Raw genomic sequence first — 24,542 nt, 5'->3', positions numbered from 1 at the left:
CACACAACGACAAAGTTGCCCAACGACACATTTCTCAAAACATATCCCTGTCCTTAAGTGACACGTGACTGTGTAGACAATTCCCAAGTTAGAAATAGATTTTTAAATTGTTTATTTATATATAAACTTTATTATAATATATTTATATATAAATTTTATATATAAATTATGACAAAATGTAATTTACTTATATATTGCAGAAACAATGTTAAAGGGCTTGTTGATTCCAGGATGATCCACAAAAACCTTTTCATCCCATGTTTCTGAAGCAGAGTACTGTAGAATGTAGGTTTAGTTTATGACTGTGTGAAAACACATTTAGAGTTTCTTTATTTGTTGGAACTCTAAGTGCATTTCCCATTCCACCTGTATCCCTACCACTCTCTTACCATACCAGCACTACTCTAAACTGTATCACCCAGTAGGAAGATGGAATATGCAACTTTAAGCCAGTGATGATGAGGGTTGGAGAAAGAGAACAGACAAGAAACATGACCTTTAAGGAATATTATTATTTTTTTCTCCTTGCCTCTTTATTTGTTACTGCCAGTGCCAGGAATGAAGGAAGCAATTGGCCTTTTTTTCCTCTTTTTTTCTTTTATTTATGTCTTTTTAAAAAATTGAGATATAATTGACAAGTAACATTAGTTTCAGGTGTACAACATAATGATTCACTGTATGTATATATTATGAAAGGATCACCACAAGTCTAGTTAACATTCATCACCACCAGTTACAAATTTTTTTTCTTGTGATGAGAACTTTTAAGATCTATTCTCTTAGCAACTTTCAAATATACAATACAGTATTGTTAACTATAGTCACCATGCTGTACCCTTAATAACCCCAGGACTTACTTATTTTATAAGTGGAATTTTGTACCTGTTGACCACCTTCATCTCTTTCCCCCATCCCGCCAACCCCTTCCTCTGGCAACCATGCGTCTGTTCTCTGTATCTATGAGTTTGGGGTTTTTCTGTTGTTTGTTTATTTGTTTAGATTCCTCATGTAAGTAAGATCATATGGTATTTGTGTTTCTCTGTCTGATTTATTTCACTTAGCATAATGCCCTCATGTAGTTGCAAATGACAGGATTTCCTTCTTTTTATGGCTGAATAATATTCCACTATGTATGTATATATATACACACCACATTTTCTTTATCCATTCATCCGCTAATGGACATTTAGGTTGCTTCCATATTTATGTCTTTATTTATCGCCTCTCTCCTTTTTTCAGCCTTTCTGGGGAGAAGAGGGAGAGGTGTAAATGAGGTTCTCCCATGGATATAGCCAAGCAGGATTTTCTTTTTTTCAGTTTTTTTCTTTCCATCTGCCTTTATCTGTAAGGAATATAGATAATTAAGCCCTGTGAACATATTGGTGTGTTTGCATTCTGGAGTCACCAGAAATTACACATGCTCATAAGTACATTAAATTGGAGCAATTAATCACATTTATTCTTTTCTCTTATTTGTAACAGAAAAATCTATTTATCTTTACAGCCCAAACATTCATATTTTAGTCTTTTTAAAATTAATTTGAAACAGTTTTAATTATTTGCATTTAAAAGATTTTTTTCTGAGATCTTCTAGAATGTATTTCAGGATTCTCTGAAGTGTCACACATCTGCCATTCTTTTCTTAAAGTTAAGAATTATCCACAGCTTATATTTTAATGGAAAGAATTCTTCTGGAAGGGAAAAAATTACTTTAGCTTTAACATTTCCACATGTTTCAGAACATATATCTCTTGCCATGGTCTTGTTACTGTTAAATAACAACACAAATGTCTAGAATTGTATTTTGACCAGTTTTATTATTTGCTTGGCCCTGTACGGTTTTTTTTTTCTAATTAATAGACTTTATTTTTTTAGGGCAGTTTTAAATTCACAGCAAAATTGAGTAGAAAGTACAGAGAGTTCCCATATACCCTCTGACTGCCCCTACCCTCTCTCACTATCAACATCCCATGTCAGAGAGGTACATTTTAAGGCCATGTAATTTTAATTTTGACTGGACAGTGCATCCTCATATTGACTAAATAGGGTGATTTTTAAAGAAATGTTGGTTTCAACTGAGGTATTATTTTGGAGAGTCGTGTCTGACAATAGTATGTTTGCCTGGTTTTCTCCACTTTTTACTTGATTATTTTAATATTGTACCGATGTGGCTTAACTTAATGTTGTGTTTTCAAACTTTTTAAGCTTTGTGTCTAAATTTTTGAGAAAATTTTAATGACTTTATAATTCTGTGTCAATACATATGTTTGGAAAATAAAATCACAATGTAGAATTGCTGCCTTTGACTTTTAAGGTCATAATTTCAGAATTAATAGCTTTGTTTATATATTGTTAATTCTTTTAAGCATATTGTTTCAGTTAGTGTGTATTTTTTGAACCTAAATTTTCACACCACCTACAGATTGTGGGCTATTTAGAAGTCATAATTTGAAAGTAAAATGCAATTAGAGAAGGATGATAATAGAATAAACATTAAAAAATCGCTAAATAAGGTAAGAAAAGAATGAATAGTTTATGACCATAACAAGAATCAAAATGAAAATTCCAATAAGAAATATAAGATAAAACAGTGAAATAATCTATTAATTTTTAACATTAATAATAAAAATGCAATTTTATTTTCTTAAATCTTTATTTCCTTAAAAAAATAAACTGAATAACTAAAAGGAAAACAGAAAGCATTTCTTTACAATATTGCTTCAATTCTATAGTCATTCTTAAATGTTGCTTCCAAAGCTATCTTCATCACCTACCAGTTTAGCTATAAGAGCTTTTTTTCTTAAATCCTCGATGATGCTCTACTACTTTGATTTTATTATACTATCTATACTTATCTATTTCCTTGCGCTTTTCCATTCTCTCTTCTCTTCTAGAGAAAACCTAATTACTATTTTTTTGTCTGTTTCCCCACCACCACCACCGTTATAGCTCACTCTTCTTCCACTTTCTAAAAAATCACCTATAACAACAATGTAACCAAGTTTCCTTTCTTTTAAAATAGTTGTTAAAATACCACTCTTTCGTTCTATAAAAGTTCCATAATTAAGTTATGGTTGCAAATTATGAGTGCTTATCATTTTTCTCAATTAGTTATCTAATGAAAAGGGTTATCTAGTGAAATCTCAGTTCTTTAAGTGCCCACAATTCTTTCCACTTGGGCATTTGTGAAATAATGAGACAAATAAGTGAAAAGCTTTTGGTGTGCTTTAAAGCACCAGGCTGATTGTTAATCAATTTAGAACTATTTAATTTGTTTTATTAGCTAAACAATAATTGTATTCTTGATAAATTTTTATTAGCTAGCTTGCTATTTGAATGATCCTGTGATTGATTAGGTCTTTCATTAAACTGTAAGGTTTTTTTAATGGAGTTCATAATAGTTTACATCATTGTGAAATTTCAGTTGTACATTATTTCTTGTCTGTCACCACTTAAGTGCTCCCCTTCACTCCCTGTGCCTACTCCCCACCCGCCTGGTAACCACTGAGCTGTTTTCTTTGTCTATGTGTTTGTTTATATTCCACATATGAATGAAATCGTATGGTGTTTGTCTTTCTCAGTCTGGCTTATTTAGCTTAACATAATTCCCTCCAGGTCCACCCATGTTGTTGCAAATGGGATGAATTTGTCTTTTTTTACGGCTGACTAGTATCCCATTGTATATATATATTCCACATCTTCTTTATCCAATCATTGGTAGATGGGCAAAACTATAAGTTTTTTATAGTTTAGATTTTCTCAATTTGAGATAAAGGTGTTTAGTTTGAGTGTAGTATCAAACACAAAGGGACACGTATGTTGTATAGGAATAATAGTTAGTTTAATGATCTTTTTGTAATTTCTATATCCCTGAAGCACGGTACTGCAACTCTATTATCTGACATTCATATCACCGTTACCATCAGGATTTTTTAGAATGTTGTTTTAATACCTATTGTCTCACTTTAATCCAGAATTAACATGAAAATAGAATAGATTGAACTTGTATTTCTCATTTATGTATGGTTACAACCGTTTGTAACATGTAGGTATCAATAATAAAAGCCATACTTATAAACCACAGGTCCTTTGGATTCTGCCGACTGCTTTTGGTCCTGGCATATGTTAAGTGGTTTATTTGTATAACATTGCACTTCATTATTTTGACTTAGGGGATTCAAGAGTATAAAGTTTTAAGTAGTGAAAATAAGAACTATATATATTTTAAGTCTTCTAACTTAGTAATACAAAGTAAGTACCCTGAGAATTTTAGAGTATTGAATTAATTGTATGGAATATTTAAGTGAAAAATCAAACAAACTACAGTTTACATAGATTGAATCTAAAGAAAGTGAAGTTTCATGTTGTTACTGTAGTTTTATTGCATTTTCAGTATTAAGTTTCTACTTAAACAATACAAAGTATTTAAATAAATTTAAATGATTACAACAAAGTTCACAGAGCCCTGTGATTATGTTTTTAAAAATGACCAAAAATGTGATTTGTTTCAATTTTCTGAGTGATTTAGCACTAACTTATTAGATGAGAAAATAAAAAGAACAATAAAAAGATGCAATTCATGTTGGAAAATAGTTTATTTAAAACTGGTTATTGATTTATAAAATGTTAATAAATTTTATCATATAATAACATTAATGAAACAGGACATTACTTTCTAACTGTTGCACAAATCTGGGTAATTATAAGAGATACATTTCAGTTAGGTATTTTAAAAATAATCATTTATAAATATTTCAAAACATTTAAGGTAGTATTTTGAGATACTGCAGAAAATAAATGTCATAAGTCTTGAGATGGAACATTTATTTTGTGAATCTGATTTTCTGACTTTATAAAGCATTTAGTTGAGGAGAAACAAAGTTGCTAATAATTACAAAAGTGTTTTGAAAAATGCAGAAATTGTCATTTTAAAGTCAATAGTAGCAAATTTTAAACACTTGGCTATTGGAATTTTACATCTGCGATTAGAAATTTATAATGCTTATACTTTTATTTTAAAAGTTGTCCATACTTATTAAGGAAATTTAGGGGAAAAAACCCTATCTGCTAGTTTTATAAAAAGGCTTAAATGATTTTAGTATCATTTTGAGAAGCTCCATTATTTTCAGATTCTAAAATGCTGTTTGAGGAACACATTTTCCTTTCCCAATATAGATGATAAAACATTTGGGCCAAAAATAAGCATTTCCTTCTGACCAAAGTTAGCACTGTGTGAATTATAACTGACATTCTTGATATGGAACTTTATACTCATGGAGGACAAAATAAAATATTAGCAAATATTAGATGACTCAAAGAAATATGACATATTAACCAAAAAGCTAAAATAAAACGTTGGTACAACAGACACATACGAACATTAGGTTTAAAGAGGAAAGACAGTAGTCTCAGAATCCTGGCTTAGCCAACTTTAGAAGAAAACAAAAAATCTTAGTCTATTTCTAGGTAGAATAAAACAAAATAAATTTTGACACAGAGAAGCAAGGTATTTCAGAATTTTTGGTCTTATGAGGCAAAAACACTTGTTTATAAATTATTGTGTTCCACATTTTTTACTAAGGAGGCCCATACAAATTCTTGCTGTAGTTAAGGAAGTTGTTATTTATTGTTACTTATTATTGAGCACTACCCCCACCACCTCTTTAGGAGCATTTGTTGCACATTGCACACAGAGGAAGAAGTAAGCTTGTATAGATAGTTTTGTAATTGTTGTTGCTTACCTCCTTTTGGTCTGCCTGGTCACGAGGATCTAGTTATCTAGAAGAATTCGTCTGGTCCAGCAGCATCCATATATTGCAATTTTTGAAGGAATTTTTTTTCTTTTTACTTGAAACTTAGTAGAGATGATAAAAGAAGTCATTGAGAGTGACTGAATCCACTTAGATAAGGAGAATGATATCATTTACTATAAACACAGCAAAAGCTAAAGATTTGACTATTTTTAACTTAAGGAAACTGGTAATAGCTCCTAACCAGTGTGCCTATAAATAAATTGTTCTGGTCCAGACTGTGTTTTTCTCTGTGCCCCAGGCTACTCTTTTCTTATCTGGAAAGTCTGCTTCCAGCTTCAGGACCCAGATTTCTAAGTCTTAGGCTTTGTTTATATCCTTGCTCAGAGTGCAGCCCTGTAACTGCCAGGTCCTTATTCTGTGTTTCTATGGCAGCTTCACTTTCCTATTATCTGCCTTGCAAATTACCTGCCAGGCTGTGGATTGTTACAGCCCTGTTCTTTCTAACCCAAGACACACTTCATGCTCAATATTGTGTGTTACACACATGTGACTTCTATTAATAAAAAATGCTAATGAAGTATGCAGATAGTTTATTTGTGTACCTGTCAATGGCTGCTCATCGCAGTGAGAACAAAGTCCAAGCTCTGTAGTGCGGCACCGGTGACCCTAGTGATATGACATCTTGCCTATCTCTTCGACCTCGACCTCGACCTCGACCGCGCTTGAAGACCACTCTTACCCTTCCTTCTAGCCCTTCAGCATACTAAGTTGTTTCTGCCTAGGAGCTTTGTACTAACAATCTGGGCTATTTGAGCTGAGATTTGAATGATGAGAAAGTGCCAGCTTGAACTCTCTTCCTCCACATCCTCGTGTAGCCAGTGCTTTTTCATCATTCAAATCTCAGCTCAGATAGCCCTTCCTTAAAGAGGTCTTCCCAGGCCTCCTGTCTAAAGTAGACTTTCTCCTCTACCACCCTACCTACTCTTTCCCATTATTCTTATTTCTTCCTTGCATTTACCACTGTCTAAAATTCTCCCATTTACCTAATTTTTTTTTTTTCCTTTTTCTCCCCAAAGCCCCCCGGTACATAGTTGTGTATTCTTCGTTGTGGGTTCTTCTAGTTGTGGCATGTGGGACGCTGCCTCAGTGTGGTCTGATGAGCAGTGCCATGTCCGCGCCCAGGATTCGAACTAACGAAACACCGGGCCGCCTGCAGCGGAGCGCGCGAACTTAACCACTTGGCCACGGGGCCAGCCCCTCCCATTTACCTAATTTTCATACTACAGTGTGAGCTTTGTGAGGGCAGGGTGTTTGTCTGGTTGGCCATTGTATGTCCAGCACCTACAAAAATGTCTGGCATGTAACAGAGGTGAATAAATAGTAGTTGAATGCATGAGTGAGTGAATGAATGGTAAAGAAATTTATAACGTAGACTGAACAATTCGTTCCTTCTTTTCTTATTAACAGTCTAACAGCATGACAGGAAGCTGTGTAGAGTGGTAGTCACTTATAATCCCAGTACTTAAAGAGTTACTGTTTTACATTTTTTTCTGTATGTGTATATGTTTTTCATAGTTATGCTCTATTTAATTTTTTTTGATATTTCGTTTTTGTTCAGTTAACATTGTCTAACATTTTCCCAAGTTCTCCTAGTAAGTCCAGTTATTTTAATGGCTACATAATAGTGCGTTGAGTTGATGTTCCATCATTTACTTAACCATTTCCTTAATATGTTAAATAATTTGTTTCTAACTTTTCGCTATTATAGATAACACTGCAATGAATAGCTTAATGAATATAGATAGCATTTTCCTTCCATTGAATAAAACAAATTATAAACATAAACTGACTGGATTAAAGAGTATGAAGGTGTTCAAGTGTTTTATGACATTTAAAAATATTTGTATCTTATAAATTGTAAAGGAATTTGTATGCCTTTCTTTTTGGATTTACTCCAAAATATTTTTCATAATTAATGTCAAAATTGTATGATACAGACATTTAAGGTATAGATTAATCTTTTTAGAGCTTCAACTTATTTTTGCAAATAAATTTGTAAATGCCTTGGGTCATAACCAGACTCCTTTAGACTTATAAAGTAGTCTGAGTACAGAGCTGTGTAAATTCTTTGAATAAATAACATGTTCCTTTATTTAAATTGTCACGTAGTAAACAGGGCAGCTATAAAAATTAAAAGCTAAAATTAAGATAAAGAGTTTCATGAGTAACATAATGAAATAGGCATTTGAGATTATAAAATTACATGACAGAAATCACAACTTTTCATGATCAATTTTAATAATATTCACAATTTGTTTCACCTTTTTTCCCCTCAAAGCTGGAAGAAATTTTGTAGGGACAAATGATTTGAGTGCCTTTGAGAACCAATTTGGAAATGTCTATTAGAAGTATTCTTTAACTCCCCATTTCTTTATAATATGGAGAGAAGGTTACCTATTCATTTATAGAGGTTATACAGATAAAGTATTCTCTGAGAAGTTTCTCTTTGGATCTTTTTTGAACTTTTCAAATTATTTGGAGTCAAATGTAAGTATTATTTTTTATAGGTATAGAACAATTATGATACCTTTTGCATAGACTTTTAAGTTCTGGGCTTTTAAATAGATTCTATTTTCTTATGCATTTATATTCTCTTAAAACATCTCTTCTATAATTTTCTTAAAGAAAATGCTAACTTCCTCTCCTTAGCTAGATAATATATCCTCTAGATAACATAATAAAAGAACTATAGATTAAAAAAATGTTTTTGATGTTACTAAGCGTTTTATTAAACCTTCGTTTAGAGGTGGCTACTTCACGTTTCCAAAACAAAGAGCGTTTGCTTTCCTCTGCCATCTAAAAATTCTTAATAGCATAGGCTGTATATTGTTTGTCCTTTTATGAAGTAATATTCCCAGCTTACCTTTCTCATGTCTTCTGCATGGTTTTTCCTCTTTATTTTAATAATTTCATCTCATAACAGAAGATTCACTCAATTCTTCAAACAAATATTTATTGGGCACCTACTATATGCAAGCTACTTTCCCAGGTACTACGTATAACAGCACTGATCGGGGAAAAATCCCTGCCCTCATGGAACTTACATCTAAGAGACAAGATAAATAATTGTAGGTTAGGGAGTGATTAAACTTTAAGAAGAAACAAAGTAGGGAAGAGGATTTATGAGATATGGGGATATTGAAACTTAATGGGATAATCAAGGAAGGCTTCACTGAGGAAGAAATTTTTGAGAAAAGACCTGAAGGAAGTAAAGAGGTCAGCCATGTAGCTATGTGGGGAAGAGCATTCCAGGCCTAGGGAATAGCAAGACAAGGAAGAAGGTCTGTGTAGGAGGATTGGATCACAGACTTACATAGCTGAAGAAGTTGGAGAAACAAGAGAGAGCACGATCATGTAACAAATGTTTGTTTGAATTGCATAATTTTCTTTATTCTATGATTTTGCTGAGAATTATATTTCTGTTCTTTCTAGCTCTGTACAGAATTACATGCTTTTCTTTTTATGAATTTACTTTAATAAACAATTAAAAATTTTGCCATTTTTACCATTTTTGAGTGATAACATACATAAACTAGTCAAAGATTTGTGCTTGTGGGAAAACACGTGATCTCATTTTTCCACTTGCCGTTTAATTTCATGATTTAAAAAAATTTAATATTGTTGTTTCTTGGGCTGCAGATCTTTACCACTATGCCAGTAAATGTAATTAGCAATCCAATCACCTAGTCCTGTTTTACATAATATTCTTCTTGTCATTTTCTAGTTTTTCCTGAAAAATTCTACGTTTTCACCATTGCAGTACAATTTTAAATGAATAATTTTCATTGGCATCTTTTAAAAAATAAATCCAACTTTAAAAAAATAAACTAACCTTGAGAGTTATGACTTATTTAGGTTTTCTTAGAGACTTTTATTTGCTATTGCCCTCTGTTCAGCCAAAGTAAATTATTTGCTTTCTATGAAACGACCAGGAATCTAAGCAAATAAGTTAAACTAATTGAAGGATGTCAGAGAATATTTAACTCAAACTGACTTTAGTGAATGGAAGAGTTAGAATTTATAGTATGTTAGAATGAACATTTGAGATCAAAAGATTTTACTGTGTGGCTCCCCCACTGAATAGTTGTGTAGCTTTTTCTGAATTTCAATTTCCTTGTCTGTATATGGGAGTCAAATTGCCTACTTGAGAGGCTCACCAATACATTGTTTTGAGAATATAATTGAATAAAATATGTGAACACGCTCAAAAATGTAAGTAGTATTGTTCTCTATTCTATTAGACCACTTATGCTTATCTTTTAAAGTTTTGCCAAATTTTAATATTCATTGATTTTGTCTGGATAATTTCCATAGTTTATCATTCTTTTTTGGACTGATGGTCCCTTTAATAGATTTTGTGAAACTGCTTTTACAATGTAAATGGCCAAGTCATGGTTTTTACCCAACAGTGCCACGGTGATTTTACTCTCAGTTGCAGTAGCCTCTGGTGTTTACCTCAATTAGATTTTACTTGCCCTCACTTTGAAGACATCTGTTAGCAATGGGAAATAGGCTTGGTTGGAACTTTTTAGTCTCATTAAACCCCTATTAGGGAGTACCCAGAAGCAGCAGTGTGATACTATCTCACCAACCTGCTTTGGCCTGTCTAGGAAATGAAAATTTCATTTAGAGACTCTTCAGTCAAAACTTTATGAAACACTAAGTAAATGGGAAATTATTATACCAACACATGGGTTCACCAGCCCAGGGCAACATGAAGCTTTGAGGACCCTAGAAGTGCATATTGCAGCAAGGTCTGGAGTACCCAAGCCATCCATATTAACTTTTGTTTTAAGTTTTCAAAATTTGAAAGAATCAGAATAGAGCAGTGCTTCCCAAACTTTGCTCCATGTCAGTCACTGGGGAGCTTGTAAAAATCCCAGTGCCCAGGTTATACCTTGTGCTGATTAAATTAAAATATCTAGGGTGAGAGCCAGGCATTAGTTCTTAAGGATGCCCAGGTGATACCAGTGTACAGCAGAGTTTGAGACTCACAGGAATACGTGGCTCTGGCCTCCATTCTGTTACCACCCACTTCTGTTTCACATGCTTTAGCACCATTAGTGACAGCTCCATAATCCTTTCATGAAAAAACATTTGAAAGTAGTAGGTAATGTCCCTCAAGCAGATTTTTGGTCTACAGTTTTTAAGAGTATATACAGGTTTACATAGTCTTATGTTGTTTTGAACTTTCACTTTCCATTACTGGCCCATGGTAGATAAATTCATGTTGTTTTTTCCCATTTATTACAGATATTTGCTTGACAACTTTAAATAAAACCATGCCTTAAGACACTGAATAAAATACCTACAAGTATTAATTAGTTAGGAATTTCGTTCCTTTGTTTTGATTACAGTTTGCCATTTTCACAATAAAAGACCAACAGCCATTTCGTTTTTCCAAATACGTTTTTATTTGTCTCCAGTTTAGTAATGAACTGTTACAAGCTGGCCTGAACTTATGGAATTAGTATGAGTCTGAAGGAATAGACTGTTTAATTATATCACAGGCATATTAATGTTTACTAATATACAAGATGATTGGTATGTGAGACAAATACTATACCTGTAGCATTACTAACCATGGTGTCACACATGAATAAGCAGTTTTCCAGTATCGTGGTTTATTGTCAGCCTCAATGTAATCTAATAAAAAAGTGGAATTTTAAGTGTGCAAGGGGAATTCCTAAGTGGCTTGGTTCCTCATGTTGACAAGAGCTAGTGATTTGGCTGTACATCCTTGAACATTTGTCTAAGGCTTGACCTAAGTTCACGTGGTCACAATATTATCTTAAAAGCAATAGAAATTCTATTTTGATTTATAAAAAAAAGTCTGTTTCATAGTCCATGTCAAATATATGTGTGAAAAAATGCAGAACACGAATTGATGCTCTGTGAGTTTTTTCATTGTCATTTCAAATAGAAGAACATGACCCTATTGTCTCTAGTGCTGTCAGAGTATTGTAACTTATGGAAATTTTACAGTACAGATATTTGGCTTAACTCATAACATTCAGTCTTCCAATTTTTGTTTGAGATATTTTGTTTTTCTTGTTTTGCATTTTTATTTTGTTTTGTTTTCAGCCATCATTTTGTCTTATCATCTTCAATTCTAGAGCAACCTGACAACAATAATGATACTACTGAATTGGGCATCCTTGTCATTCCTGAGATTAGTGTCACAAATGTGGCCGGAGAGAGAACCGGGAATGGGGAAAAAGGCAGAACACTAGGAGAGATTGATGCTCAGCATATACAGGGTGTGCAGGAAACAGCCACAGATCCTAGGACTGAGAGCAAAGGCTTGCCAGAGATCAGGAGGCAAAAATCTGTAAGAAAAATGATGGAGGATGGAATAAACTCACCTGGCAGAGTGCAGTTTTAGCAGAGCACTTTATAGCTGCACTCCAAGGTATCTCATGGCAGAGGGCCACTGCTGCATGTTTTAAGCAAGAGTTGCACAGTCACAAAAATTTTGCATGTCACCTAATAATCAAAATGCATGAATTATGCACCACAATTTCTCAATGACTCTTAATGCTCTTTGGAATGGTCATACCTATATTGTCTCTGAGTAAATGTTACAAAAACTGAGGTGGAAAGTTGCTTCCAAAATAATTTTCTGCTCATGTTTTGAGATCTAAAATTATTTTTTCATCTGTGTATTTTGCCATCTTTAGTATGAAGGATAATGTATATAGAATTTTAACAAGTTTGAGCTTGAATACGTAATGTTCTATGTTTTTTTCTCTTAGTAAAATAATCTGGAAGGTAGAATGCAACCTTTTAAAAGAAATCTTTAAAATATTTTAATACCATTTTTTAATAAGTTCCTTGGTAAGGCCTTTGAGAGTATATTCTTTGCTACTGGGGGAGAGTTTACCCCTAGTTTTACTGTGTAATATTTTTCCTAATTGTTTCTGATCTTTTGCATGAGTAGTAAGAGAACTCTTTCTAAAAGCACAGTGGGGTGTGATTTATGGCATGCTTTTTGTTTAATACACTCAAAATTGCTCATTTAATTACACTGAACTGTTTTTTGACATTTTGTAGAATGTTTTGATTATCCTTTGATTTTGGTCTATAATCTGTTGCTTTATGTAATTATGCTAAAGTTTACTTTATTTAAAGTATAATTGATTTGGTATTAAACATGAAAAAAGAATTACTTAAAATACTTAATGTTAATTTATCTTTGTTATTTCTTTGTTTAGGAAATACCGAATTAACAGGTCAAGAAGAATTGATGGAGATATCTGAAGTTGACGAGGGATTTTATTCCAGGGCTGCGTCTAATACCAGCCAGTCGGGTTTATCAAACAGTAATCACAATTCTAGTAACAAGACAAGTGTAGGAAAGACTCAGAGACGGTCAGGAGGAAGCAAAACTGGAGGAAAAGAAAAAGAAACTACAGGGGAGTCTTGCAAGGATCACTTTGCTCAAAAACAAACTCAGAGAGCCCAAAGTGAGAATCTTGAGCTTCTCTCTTTGAAGAGACTTACGTTAACAACCAGCCAGTCCCTGCCTAAACCTAGTAGCCATGGTTTGGCTAAGACCGCCGCAACTGTATTTAGTAAATCCTTTGAACAAGTCAGTGGTGTCACAGTCCCACATAACCCATCATCTACTGTTGGCTGTGGGGCTGGGACAGATGCCAATAGGTTTTCTGCTTGTAGTCTCCAAGAAGAAAAGCTTATTTATGTTTCTGAAAGGATTGAACTTCCAATGAAGCATCAACCAGGTCAGCAGAGACCTCCTAGTATTAGCATTACTCTAACCACAGATTAATTTGTAATCGTTTTCTTACATAACCAGTGAATCTGGGAATACGACTGCTTCTTTGTGAAAGTGCCCAGGGTCTTTCATCCCTGTTGCTGACAGGAGCCCTGATGGCTAAAAGTCTGAAGGCTGCCTTGACTTTATGAAGGGAGTAATGTCTAGGTTGCAGTAAGTTGAAATAATGGTTTTGTTATTTCCCCTTGATTTGAGTCTTTTTTCTTTGTTTCTGTTGCCCTAAGATTGTCAGTGTGACAATACGTTTTGGCAGGTTGTCTGATCAGATTGGGTACATCTCATGTGCGGTGGTTAGTTTTTTGTTTTGCTTTTTTGTACCTCCTCTTTTGGTAGTGTATGTTTGGCCTTCAGAGTAAAAGGGAATCTCCATGTGTGGGAACTGTTTTTAAAGGATGAGGCAGAGGTGCAAGCCCAGGAACTCTACAGCTGCCTGTTCAGCAAGCCAGTCTGAAAATCAGGCATGTGAAAAACAAGAATGAAGTGTGTGAAAAGTGCCCGATAAAAATATTTGTAACCAGATCATCTTTAAGATTAGTAGAGCAATTTATATAAAGCACTGGAAAGTGCCTGATAACTCAGTATCTAGGTTATTATAGGATTCCAGGGGATGGACAGACAGATTTCTGTGGTTATCTTTGGAACATTTTATATCAAAAGTCAGATTGCAGTAGATGTATTGTTTGAAGTGTTTGAGCTGGATTTAACAGGTGAAAATCCCTTTCACTTCCTAACATGTAACCATAAAGTTGACTTACCCTGCCACTTGGCTTTGGAAATCCTAGTTAGTTTGGATTCCTATAATTCAGAGCACAGATCACTGAAGACTTCCTGGAAATCGCTGTAAATCTTGCAACACAGCTCTCAAGATACCAGTGTCAACCATGTGATATTGAATTGTTGGTCTGCAAATGAAGGAAATTAGGTAATTTTTCATCTATAAAATGTCATGAAAGAAAATAAAGATAGTGAAATATGGACAAAGGACATGTATGTGCTAACTAATTTAGGGTTATTTATTTTTGTGTTCTTAAATTTAAAATTATAAAATATGGAAAAAACTAAATGTGTTTCTTGTTTTGTGAACAGGCCTATTTTAAATGTTCCTGTTATGAGAGAAAGAATAATCAATGTAGTTGCCCCAATCAAAAAATAAAAATAAAAAAGGCAACATGGCAGAAAAGCTAAACAAACTTGTATGTAGCTATAGAGAACTGTGTGACCTCTAGATCAACTTAAAAGTTTGGTGTTTGCTAGTGGTGGTGATCTCAGCTATGTTTGAGGTTCCCTGTAAATCAAGAATACGTAAGTAATAACTCAGAGTGAGAGAGAAAGCAGGCCTGAGGAGGAGAGTAAATTGGTTGGGGAGGAGGCCTTGGGGGCTGTCCACTTGGTCTCTTTAACTGATAGCACATGGCGGTTTCCTTATTCACAGTCCCTACCCAGGGTCACACAAAGAAAATGCTAGTTTTCCTCTTGTACTTGCTTATGCAGAGCTCAAATATGTGAAAAATTTGTATGTGTTGAAGAGTGCTAAAGCATTTACACTATGAATGCAGTTTTGACCATAACTGCTTTGGCTACCATTTTAAATCTAATTCTTCAAAAGGCATGAGCTAATTTTCATTCATCAACCCTGAAAAGAATATGATTCTTAATGTAAGTGAATTTGATTTTTTTAGTTCCAGTAATAAAAATGGAATAAGATCTACTAGCATAAATTGTCACAAAAAAAAAAAGTAAGGCAACCAGACAGTGAAAGTTGATATAGTATTAATTTAATAGGAATCCTGTGTACAATTTAAAATATTTGTAAAATGTCACTGTGAATTTCCTATTGCCTTGTTGTAATTCTTTAACAAAGAATTTCCCCTAGGCATAGCTACTAACAGTATTAATAGTCTTAACTAATTTAAAAGATCGCAAGTTAAGGTGCTTAGGAAACATTGTAGAATAAGTATGAGGAAACATTAGCTGGCACAAATGAGAGACCAGATTTTAATGTTTAACCTCTGTAGTGGAACCTCATTTTGGTAATATTGTAGATCATTGCTGCTCATGTGGTCTGAGGACCAGTAGGTAGTAATTGGCATCACCTGGCATCTTGTTAAAGATGCAGAATTTCAGAGCCACCCCTGATCTGCTGAATTGTAATCTGCATTTTAACAAGATCTTCAAGTGATTTTTATGCACATTAAAGTTTAAGAGAGGATCAAAGTCCAAGCAAATCGCTTACCTAATATTTAGAATTCTCAGTGGTCTCACCACCCTAGATCAAATGTTAGATATTAGATCATTGTAGTCTTCATTGTTTCTAACAACTAATTAATTTCTTAATAGTGTCAATGATACTTGACTTCTTAAGTCCTCTAATTCTAAATTTTTAATGATTCTTATTTATTTTTACAACAAAAATGTAAGGTTTTGTATTTTTCTTGTCAACCATAAGTGGAATCAGCTGTAAATGCGTACAATTTTAAGTATGAAAGGGGTACCGCCCTTTTACACAGTGCACAACAAATCTGTATGTGTATATTCCTTTAAAAACTCTGAAGGCTTACTAAGTGGAGCAGTTCAGAATTTTTGCTCCAAGTAATTTACACCAGTTGATTTTCTGTGGCGTTATGTTAACAGTAAAATTCTTTTATAGTACCTTTGATAATGTGTCAAATAAGGATTATACATTTGAAAATTTTTATAGCAATTATAAATTTTGGATAATGCTATCTCTGGTAACAATTGCAATTATCCCTACTACTCTCTTCCCACTCACCTTTCCAAATTTGAATATTGGGGTAGCTTTCGTAGGTCATTTTCTCATGAAGATGTTCATGTTGACCATTCAGTCACAGACTTCCTATACATCCAGAATAATCTCTTTTATCACAACAAGGATTCTGCACAAAATTGGAGCCTTGCACCCCACAGCTCACAGGATTTGAGCAGAAATTGTACACTTTAAATCTCTAGAGATTCTTGAGATTACCTAACCTCTCACTCTTCGAATACCCAACTATCTGGGGTATTCTAGTGAAGCTAGATCCCGCCATTTGCCTTTTGAAATCCAAGTGGGAATAGAAACGAAGTAGACTTTTCAAGGGAGTGTCCCAGAGGACCCAGGGCAAGTGAGCGCCCTGGAACCCCTCGTATACCATCCTGGACTCTTTAAGGCCGCTCTGTAGACTTGAAGAGCAGCAATTCTCAATTCTTAAATGACGGCAAATTGTCTTTTGAAAAAGCAATATTTCATGGCCCTTTTCAATTATGAAGCAACTGTTTAACAAACATTGCTCATTTAAAAACAAAAAGTTGAATTAAAGGGAAATATACTTTTTAAACCAAAATAGATAAAAGTGATCCTAGTTTTAAGGGATTTTGCCTATTTTGGAAGAATAAAAGTATTAAAATCTTTACATTTAAATTATAGAGAAAAAATGTACTCTGAGACATAATTTGAAACAAATGTTTAAAGTAAGACTAACATTTGAGTTTATAGGCACAATAAACCTACACTTTATTAAAGGGAAGCACATCAAGGAAATATATATGTTAAATAATGTAACTGAAAATATATTTTTAAGAATCCATTTAAAAAGAAGAGTAATTTGATAGGTAGTTAAGTTAAGCATTGTAGATAGAAATTAACATGTAATAGTGTGTTCCCAATCTTTGGACAAAATTTGAACTCACTAGTCCTTTTAATTAGCATGAATTTAGACTTTTAGATTTGTTGCTTAGTAAAATTATATTCAGTACTTTGAGTTATTCACATTTATGTTTAATATTGTTAAATTCTTCATCACAGAACATAAATATGTTGTCTTCTGTGCTTTGTAACTTGTGCATATCTAATGAGACTGGCAGCGAACATTTTGGAAGATGTTTTTGTTTTTTTGTAGTAGAGTTGTAGAGTATCTGTGTCTTGGTATGAAGTTTTTACTGGTAAACTCAAGATCCTTTTTTGCACACTGTTGCTTTCTCTTATGTGCAGTTTGTTGTATCCCTCTTATCTTTGCTTCTAATCATGTAGTGATAGTGATCTTTACATAGTAGATATACTTGCTTCTAATTGTGTTCCTAGAGTTTACATTCCTAAAGACTAAACTATGACTTTGGATATTTTTATGTGCTCTCTACTTTTTAAGGTTATGGAAATAAACTGGAGTTTAGTTTTTTGAAATTTTGTATATTTGTGTAAGTGTTCTCCACATGCAATACGTATACAGCAGTGTTGCCTCTTATTTTACTGAAATAAAAATTGAAAAAGTATTTTTTCCAGATTATTTTACTCATTAAAGAATTATCATAAAATATTGCACAAGTCATGATGCAGAGGAAGAGAGTAAGGGAGGAAGACTTAGGTGAGTTGAGCCATTGAGAGCTTTTGGGAGTAAGCCATAGGACAGTGACATCTCATTCCTGGCTTTATGTTTTACGTGGCCTGGGGATGAAAAGTGTGACAAGTCTATTAGTGTCTATCCAAAAGAAGATGAGGTCCGTGGGTCACGCACCATTGGCTGATTATTTGTCACAGCAGAAGCACAGGCAAATTTAGGTAACGATGCTTTGCCTTTTTGTCTTTAATATGACTCTAACTCTTGAATGCAGAGATTATGTGCCCCTAGTACCTAGCATGGGACTTTGTGCGTGGTAGGTATTGAGACACTTAATGGATGAGTAAGTTAGGTTGATGTTAGTTTGGGGAAAGAATCAAGGATAAGGTCTCCAATGTATTATATTACAATAAAATTTTAGAATTTTGTTTATTGGCTCTAGGAAATCTCCATGGCATTACTTGAATTGCATTACTGTGTGTGCTTAGAAACAAGACCCTCTTAGAAACTTGAAAGAAAAATCCAGGTGTGTAGTTGATTATATATTTGGATAATTCCATTTCATCTAAGGAACTAAGTAATTGAGGAGATATTTTCTGAACTACTGTTAGAAGAGTATTCATAGAGAGCCAGAGCAGTGACTTTGTAACCAATATGTTAGCTGTATGAAATATTCACTCTTCTAGTGACTTTAGTTATCCCAATAAATAGTCCACTCACCTAACTGAGTCTGACTTTAGTAATACCAACATAATTATTTTATAATTATTAAGAAAGACTAACAAACAACTGTAGTCATTTGGTAATTTCCTTTGCATCATTATTGTGGTGGTAATAATAACTAATATCTATAATTAAAATTATAATCTCATTTAATCTTCAAAAAAAATCCATAAAAGGAGTAGAATCCCTGTTTTACAAAAGAGGAAACTGAAGCTCTCAAAAGAGCAGTTGACTTGCCCAAGGTCACCTGGATGCTGGGTGGCAAAGCGAGGGCTTGAATACAGGTCTTATGACTTGGACTTTTCTTTTATATCACTTGGCAAAAGAAGTTACTAGGTAAATACTTACGTAATGGACATATATTTGAAATTCGCTCATCCCATCTGTCTTATAGGTGATAAAGTTTTAAGATAAAAATGAAAGTTTTTCAAAAATGGATTATGATATGTTTTGTAGAACGTCAGCTAATTGTGTTTCAGTGGTAAACTGAATGCTGGTTTTTCTGATATTAAAAACATGGTAAAATGCAAATTATGATTTTTTTTTAACCTGTCAGATGAAGATTTAAAAGATTAATGCTAGTATTGGTATAGATGTGGAGAAATCATTAGTCTCCAAGTCCATTGGCAGGAATCTAAATTGGTACAACTAAGTTGATGGGCAATTCAGCAGGATCTGTCAAACTTCACAGTGCACTTAACCCTCTGACCTAGCCATCCTACTCTTCTGTGTTGATTCCACTTTCTATATTCTATAGAAACTTCAGCACAAATATGTAAAGGTATTCATTGCAGCATTGCTTGTAATAGCGAAAAACAAAAACAAAAAAGAAGCAATCTAAATAGAGGACTGGATAAATTATGGTACTTGCATATAGTGGAATATGATGTAGCCGTTAAAAACAACGCACATCTGTATGTGATGATTCAGAAAGATTATATAGTATTCCTTGAAAAAAGTAGGTCATAGAACTATATATGTGTGTATAGTATGATCCCATTTTCACATGAAGTGTTTGGAACATTTAATATGAGTGTGTATATATGTAGAATATATTTATATATACATATATATGTTTAATATATTTATATAAATACACATGCACACACATGTGTTTGCTGGTATGCAGAGAGGAAAGCGTTGTTTCTCTAAGTGTGATCTAAAGACAGCCTGGTTTAGGAAAAACTGGTGCTTTATACAGTGGAGATTCCTGGGCCTCGTGCTAATCCCCTTAGTCAGAATCACTGTGAGTGAAGCATAGAAACCTAGGTTTCTAAGAAGTTCCTCATGTGATTCTTATACAAACTTAACATTTGGCCTAGTAGCTGACAGCAATGAATTGGTTATCTTTGTGTGTCTGGTAGTGGTTTGTACTTAGAAAGGACAATCTTTTTTTACTTTATTTATTATTGAGGTACAATTGACATGTAACGTTTTATTAGTCTCAGGCGTAAAGTGTAATGATTCAATATTTGTCTATATTCCGAAATGATCACCACAATTGAGTCAACACCCGTCAACATTCATAGTTGCAAATTTTTTTCTCTTGTGACAAGAACTTTTAAGATTTACTCTCTTAGCAACTTTTAAATATACAATACAGTATTATTAACTATAGTCACCATACTGTACATTACATCCTCATGACATGTATTTTGTAATTGGAAGTTTGTACCTTTTATCCCTTTTCACCCGTTTTGCCCCCCTCTCCTGCCTCTGACATATTTCACTTAGCATAATGCCCTCAAGGTCCATCCATGTTGTCACTAATGGCAAAATTTCTTTCTTTTTTTATAGCTGAATAATATTCCATTGTATATATATATGCGCCACATTTTCTTTATCCATTCATCCATCCATGGACACTTAACTTGTTTCAGAATGCTCAGACTTCTTGAAGAGATCTTGTGTTCTAACCAGGCCCTCCCTAAGATAAAGCCAATTAGCACTGATTAACATCAACATAGACCTGTTAGTGAAAGATGAATGGGCCTGACAGAAAAATGATTCTACTGTATAGTACATACAAGTTAAATGAGCAATCCTTAAAAAAGAGAGTTTGTTATTGTTGAACTCTCCCAAATATCATCAGATGACCTGTTAATAAAGCAAAACTAAGTACTAAAACTTACTGCAGTAAGAGAATGCACTACCTTGATATACTTAGCTATGTCTCAGAACTGGAAAATTAGATATTTGTAGAGCTTTAGGATCTGTGCTCAGCTGGTTTATGGCATATCTGTCAAGACAGGAAACTAATTGGATCTGGCAAAGTTAATGAAATGGTTTAGGCTTGGTAAACACAACCAGCAAGGGCCTTGAAGAGTCTTGATAAGTAAACTGTTATTTGATAAGCCGGCTATTTGCCCAGGTAAGCAGATTATTGGCTCCATCTTGTAGGAATTTCATTATGCAAACAAAAAATTAGAGATTGTTCTGTTTGTTTTTTTGTTTTGGTTTGTTTTGTTTACAGTCTTATCTTTCCTTGGCAAGTTTCCTGGCTGTATTGACCCTGATGGTTTCAAGTCTGTTTATCTCTCTCTAGTCAAAGATTATAAGTCAATATTATAAATACAGTATATTGATATGTCTTTAATAATTATTTAGGGTTCTACTACAGATCTCAAAAATTTCTTCTGAAGTTTCTCGAGCCCTATCACACTTGGCTCACACTTGTTGAGTGCTCTAACGTAATCCTCATCACATTGTACTGTGATTGTCTTTTCACACATCTGCCTCCCTCACTAGACCATTGCTCTGTAGGAGTTTAGTAGACTGCCTAAAATGTGACAATAAATAAAGGTTTGTTTTACTAGATAGACTGTGAATCCAATCCAGGAAATGGGTGGCAACGTAGGAGATACTGTGTTACTCCTCTTCCATTCAGAGGAAGTCTGTGAGACTCCTTTGATTCTCTAATGTATGTCTCAGGAGAAGAGGAAGGATGTAAAACTTGACTATTTTGATTCTTTAAAGTGTATCTGCATTAAAGGTTTTTGAGAGTAAATTATGCTGCATCATATTTCTTTTTACTTAATGTAATGAATAGCGTGAAGATTTTTCTGGGCTAGTGTTTGACATTTTTTTTTTTTTCTTATTTTCTGTTCTATTCTCTTCTGTATATCTGTGTTACACATGAATGATATCTAGACTTGTCAGAAAACGAAGTAGGAAAGACCTAACTTTGACACTACAAATTCTCACTTCTTCCTTCACTTTCTTCATTTTATAGAAGCTACAAGTATATTTAACTTTTGTATCCCAGGTCCACTCCTACTTAGTGAAGGCCTGTGGTGCATTTATCTTAAAACTTTTACTCTCTTCATTTAGCCAAGATGCTTCTACTTCTGTCTTGCCCCCTGTATTGTATAATTTTTACTAACGTTGTTGTCTTTAAATCTCTTGAAATGGAACCCTCTGGAACAACATGTCACTGCTTCCTCTTGTATTCTAATTCCACTTTAGCATAGGACTTGTTTCAATATTCATTTATATCCACCAAGTTGAATTTAACATGGCGGGATGTGTTTGCAAAAGGAGAAAGCAAGGAAGCAAACCCATGAACTATATTTATAGTAGGAGAGGATATTTTATTCTCCAGTTCACTGAGGAGGAAAAAATTGAGCCTGGCTATACAAGCAGTACCGCATGGTATACTGGTAGTGGCTAGAAGCAGACTATGGTACTGTAACCGCAGTCAACAGCAGTTGTGGAGGACAGTAAGGAAAGGAGCTCTTGGGGCTGGCCCCATGGCCTAGTGGTTAAGTTCATCATGCTCCACTTTGGCTGCCTGGCTTGTGTTCTACACCACTCGTTGGCAGCCATGCTGTGTCACCAACCCACATGAAAAATAGAGGAAGATTGGCATAGATGTTAGCTCAGCGTGAATCTTCCTCAGCAAAAAAAAAGAAAGAAAAGAAAAGAAAGAAACTCTTTACAGTAAGAATAAATCTGAACAGTTTTTTTTAAGATTTTTATTGTTTGTTTATTTATTTTTTCAGTGAGGGAAGATTGGCCTGAGCTAACATCTATTACTAATCTTGCTTTTTTTTTTTTCTCCCCAAAACCCCAGCACATAGTTGTAGGTCATTCTAGTTCTATGTGGGATGCTGCCTCAGCATGGCCTGATGAGTGGTGTGTGGGTCCGCACCCAGGATCCAAACCAGTAAGCCCTAGGCCCCTGAGGCAGAGCACACGAACTTAACCACTCGGCCATGGGGCCAGCCCCCTGAGCAGTATTTTTTGTTGTCTGCACAGAAGGCGAGATATCTCAAGGTCCATATTTGTACCATTTTATGACTCATAGTTGGCCAGGTGGTAGAGGACATAGAAGTAATAAGCTTGGAGGGTGAGTGAGAAAATTTGGGAGCTAAATGTATGGTTGGACTTTTCAAAAGGGGCTCTGATTGTAGAAATAATTGTTTCCCACATAAATACTGAAGAAGGGCCCCATTGTGAAGGAGATGCTAAATGATGATAGTCAAGATGATTCTGAGGATGTCAGTAGATCTCCTTTTTTGATATCCCAATCCTTGTTCAATCAGCTTACGAACAAAGTAGCTATACTGGAAGAACTGGGGCTATCCATGGACTTCAACAATATGGCCCTCCTTTCATCAAGGCTACCCTGATTACTGCCACTGCTAAGAGCCCAATCTGCCAACGGGAGAGACCAACCCTAAGATATCATGCCCCAGGGTGACCAAATAGTTGCTTAGTGGCAACTTTCGATTGATTGATTATATCAAATCTCTTTTCTCTGGATAGGCAGCTATTTGTCCTTGTAGAATAGTTACTGTGAATCTGGATTTAGATCTCCCATCCCTGTATGCCATGCTTCTGTATGCAACAGTGAGCACTCTATTTACCATCATGATTTTCCTCAAAAATATTGCATCTAAAGAATTTTTTTTATAGTGTAAGAAGTAAGGTAGAGACGGAATTCTGCTTCCAGTACTGGCAGGCTAGGTAATTCACATCAAAATTTCCATGGACAACTTGATAATCTGAAAAAAATCTTTTTAAAATGTGAAAATCTAGACAAGCAAGCCCAGCACTGGGGCCACTTCTTACCTAGAGGTATTGGCTGATTCTAACAGAAACACTTAAGGGGATAAGCAGTGCTTTATACTACCCCTGGAAGGCTAGGAGGACAAAAACTGCATCCTGGTACCTGCCAAGTCATGGGGAGAGCTTAGAAAACTCCCATGCTTTAGTTCGGGACACTAAAAAGCTCCAGCAGAGAAGTACAAATGAACTGAAGATGCACCCTCCCCCCACACATACACAGGGAATTCAGCATAGCCTCAAATCATCCCAATTCTGAAATTGGATTAAAGTAACCCCCTAGGTGCCTGGTAATAAACAAAGAAACAAATACTGCATGGAGGAAAAAAAAACCATCATCTTTAGCCTCGAGTTCTACAATTTTTCAAATTAAATATATAGCAGAGAAGAAAAAATAACCAGACACTTCTACAGCAGAGCAACACTCATTGAGAACAACTAGCCACACTGGGTAAAATTGTTTAAAACTTCTGTTTGAAACCATTGAAGAACTTTTAGGCAAAATCCTAGAAAGTATGTGCTCAAAAAAGCATTAAAAATAGGCCTGATACTGACTAAAGAGCTTCTTCAAGGCAAGGGAAAACAGGATTGAAACAAAAAAACAGCCCACTAATTGGGAAAAAATATTCACAAGTTATTTATCCGACAAAGGGTTAATCTCCATAATATACAAAGAACTCACACAACTCAACAATAAAAAATCAAACAACCCAATTACAAAATGGGCAGGGGACATGAACAGACATTTCTCCAAAGAAGATATACGGATGGCCAATAGACACATGAAAAGATGCTCATCATCACTAATCATTG

At 34.4% G+C, this 24,542-nt stretch overlaps 1 protein-coding gene across 6 annotated transcripts in view; it reads left to right on the top strand.

The window, feature by feature from the left end:
* The window catches only part of HYCC1 (hyccin PI4KA lipid kinase complex subunit 1), a 75,334-nt gene extending 57,460 nt beyond the window's left edge, over window positions 1-17,874 (top strand). For 3 of the 6 annotated variants that reach the window (XM_005609256.4, XM_070264699.1, XM_023639358.2), the window contains 2 exons: window positions 11,930-12,225; window positions 13,028-17,874. In XM_005609256.4, coding sequence (XP_005609313.1) covers window positions 11,930-12,198 — 269 coding nt within the window. In that variant the 3' untranslated portion in view covers window positions 12,199-12,225; window positions 13,028-17,874. The remainder of the gene's footprint in view (window positions 1-11,929; window positions 12,226-13,027) is intronic. The other 3 variants (XM_001916123.6, XM_023639357.2, XM_023639356.2) reach the window with 1 other exon arrangement.
* Window positions 17,875-24,542: the final 6,668 nt, after the last annotated feature.

This window comes from Equus caballus, chromosome 4, assembly GCF_041296265.1.
Source record: "Equus caballus isolate H_3958 breed thoroughbred chromosome 4, TB-T2T, whole genome shotgun sequence".
Taxonomy (NCBI): domain Eukaryota; kingdom Metazoa; phylum Chordata; class Mammalia; order Perissodactyla; family Equidae; genus Equus; species Equus caballus.
This window is presented reverse-complemented; position numbering and strand designations above follow the sequence as displayed.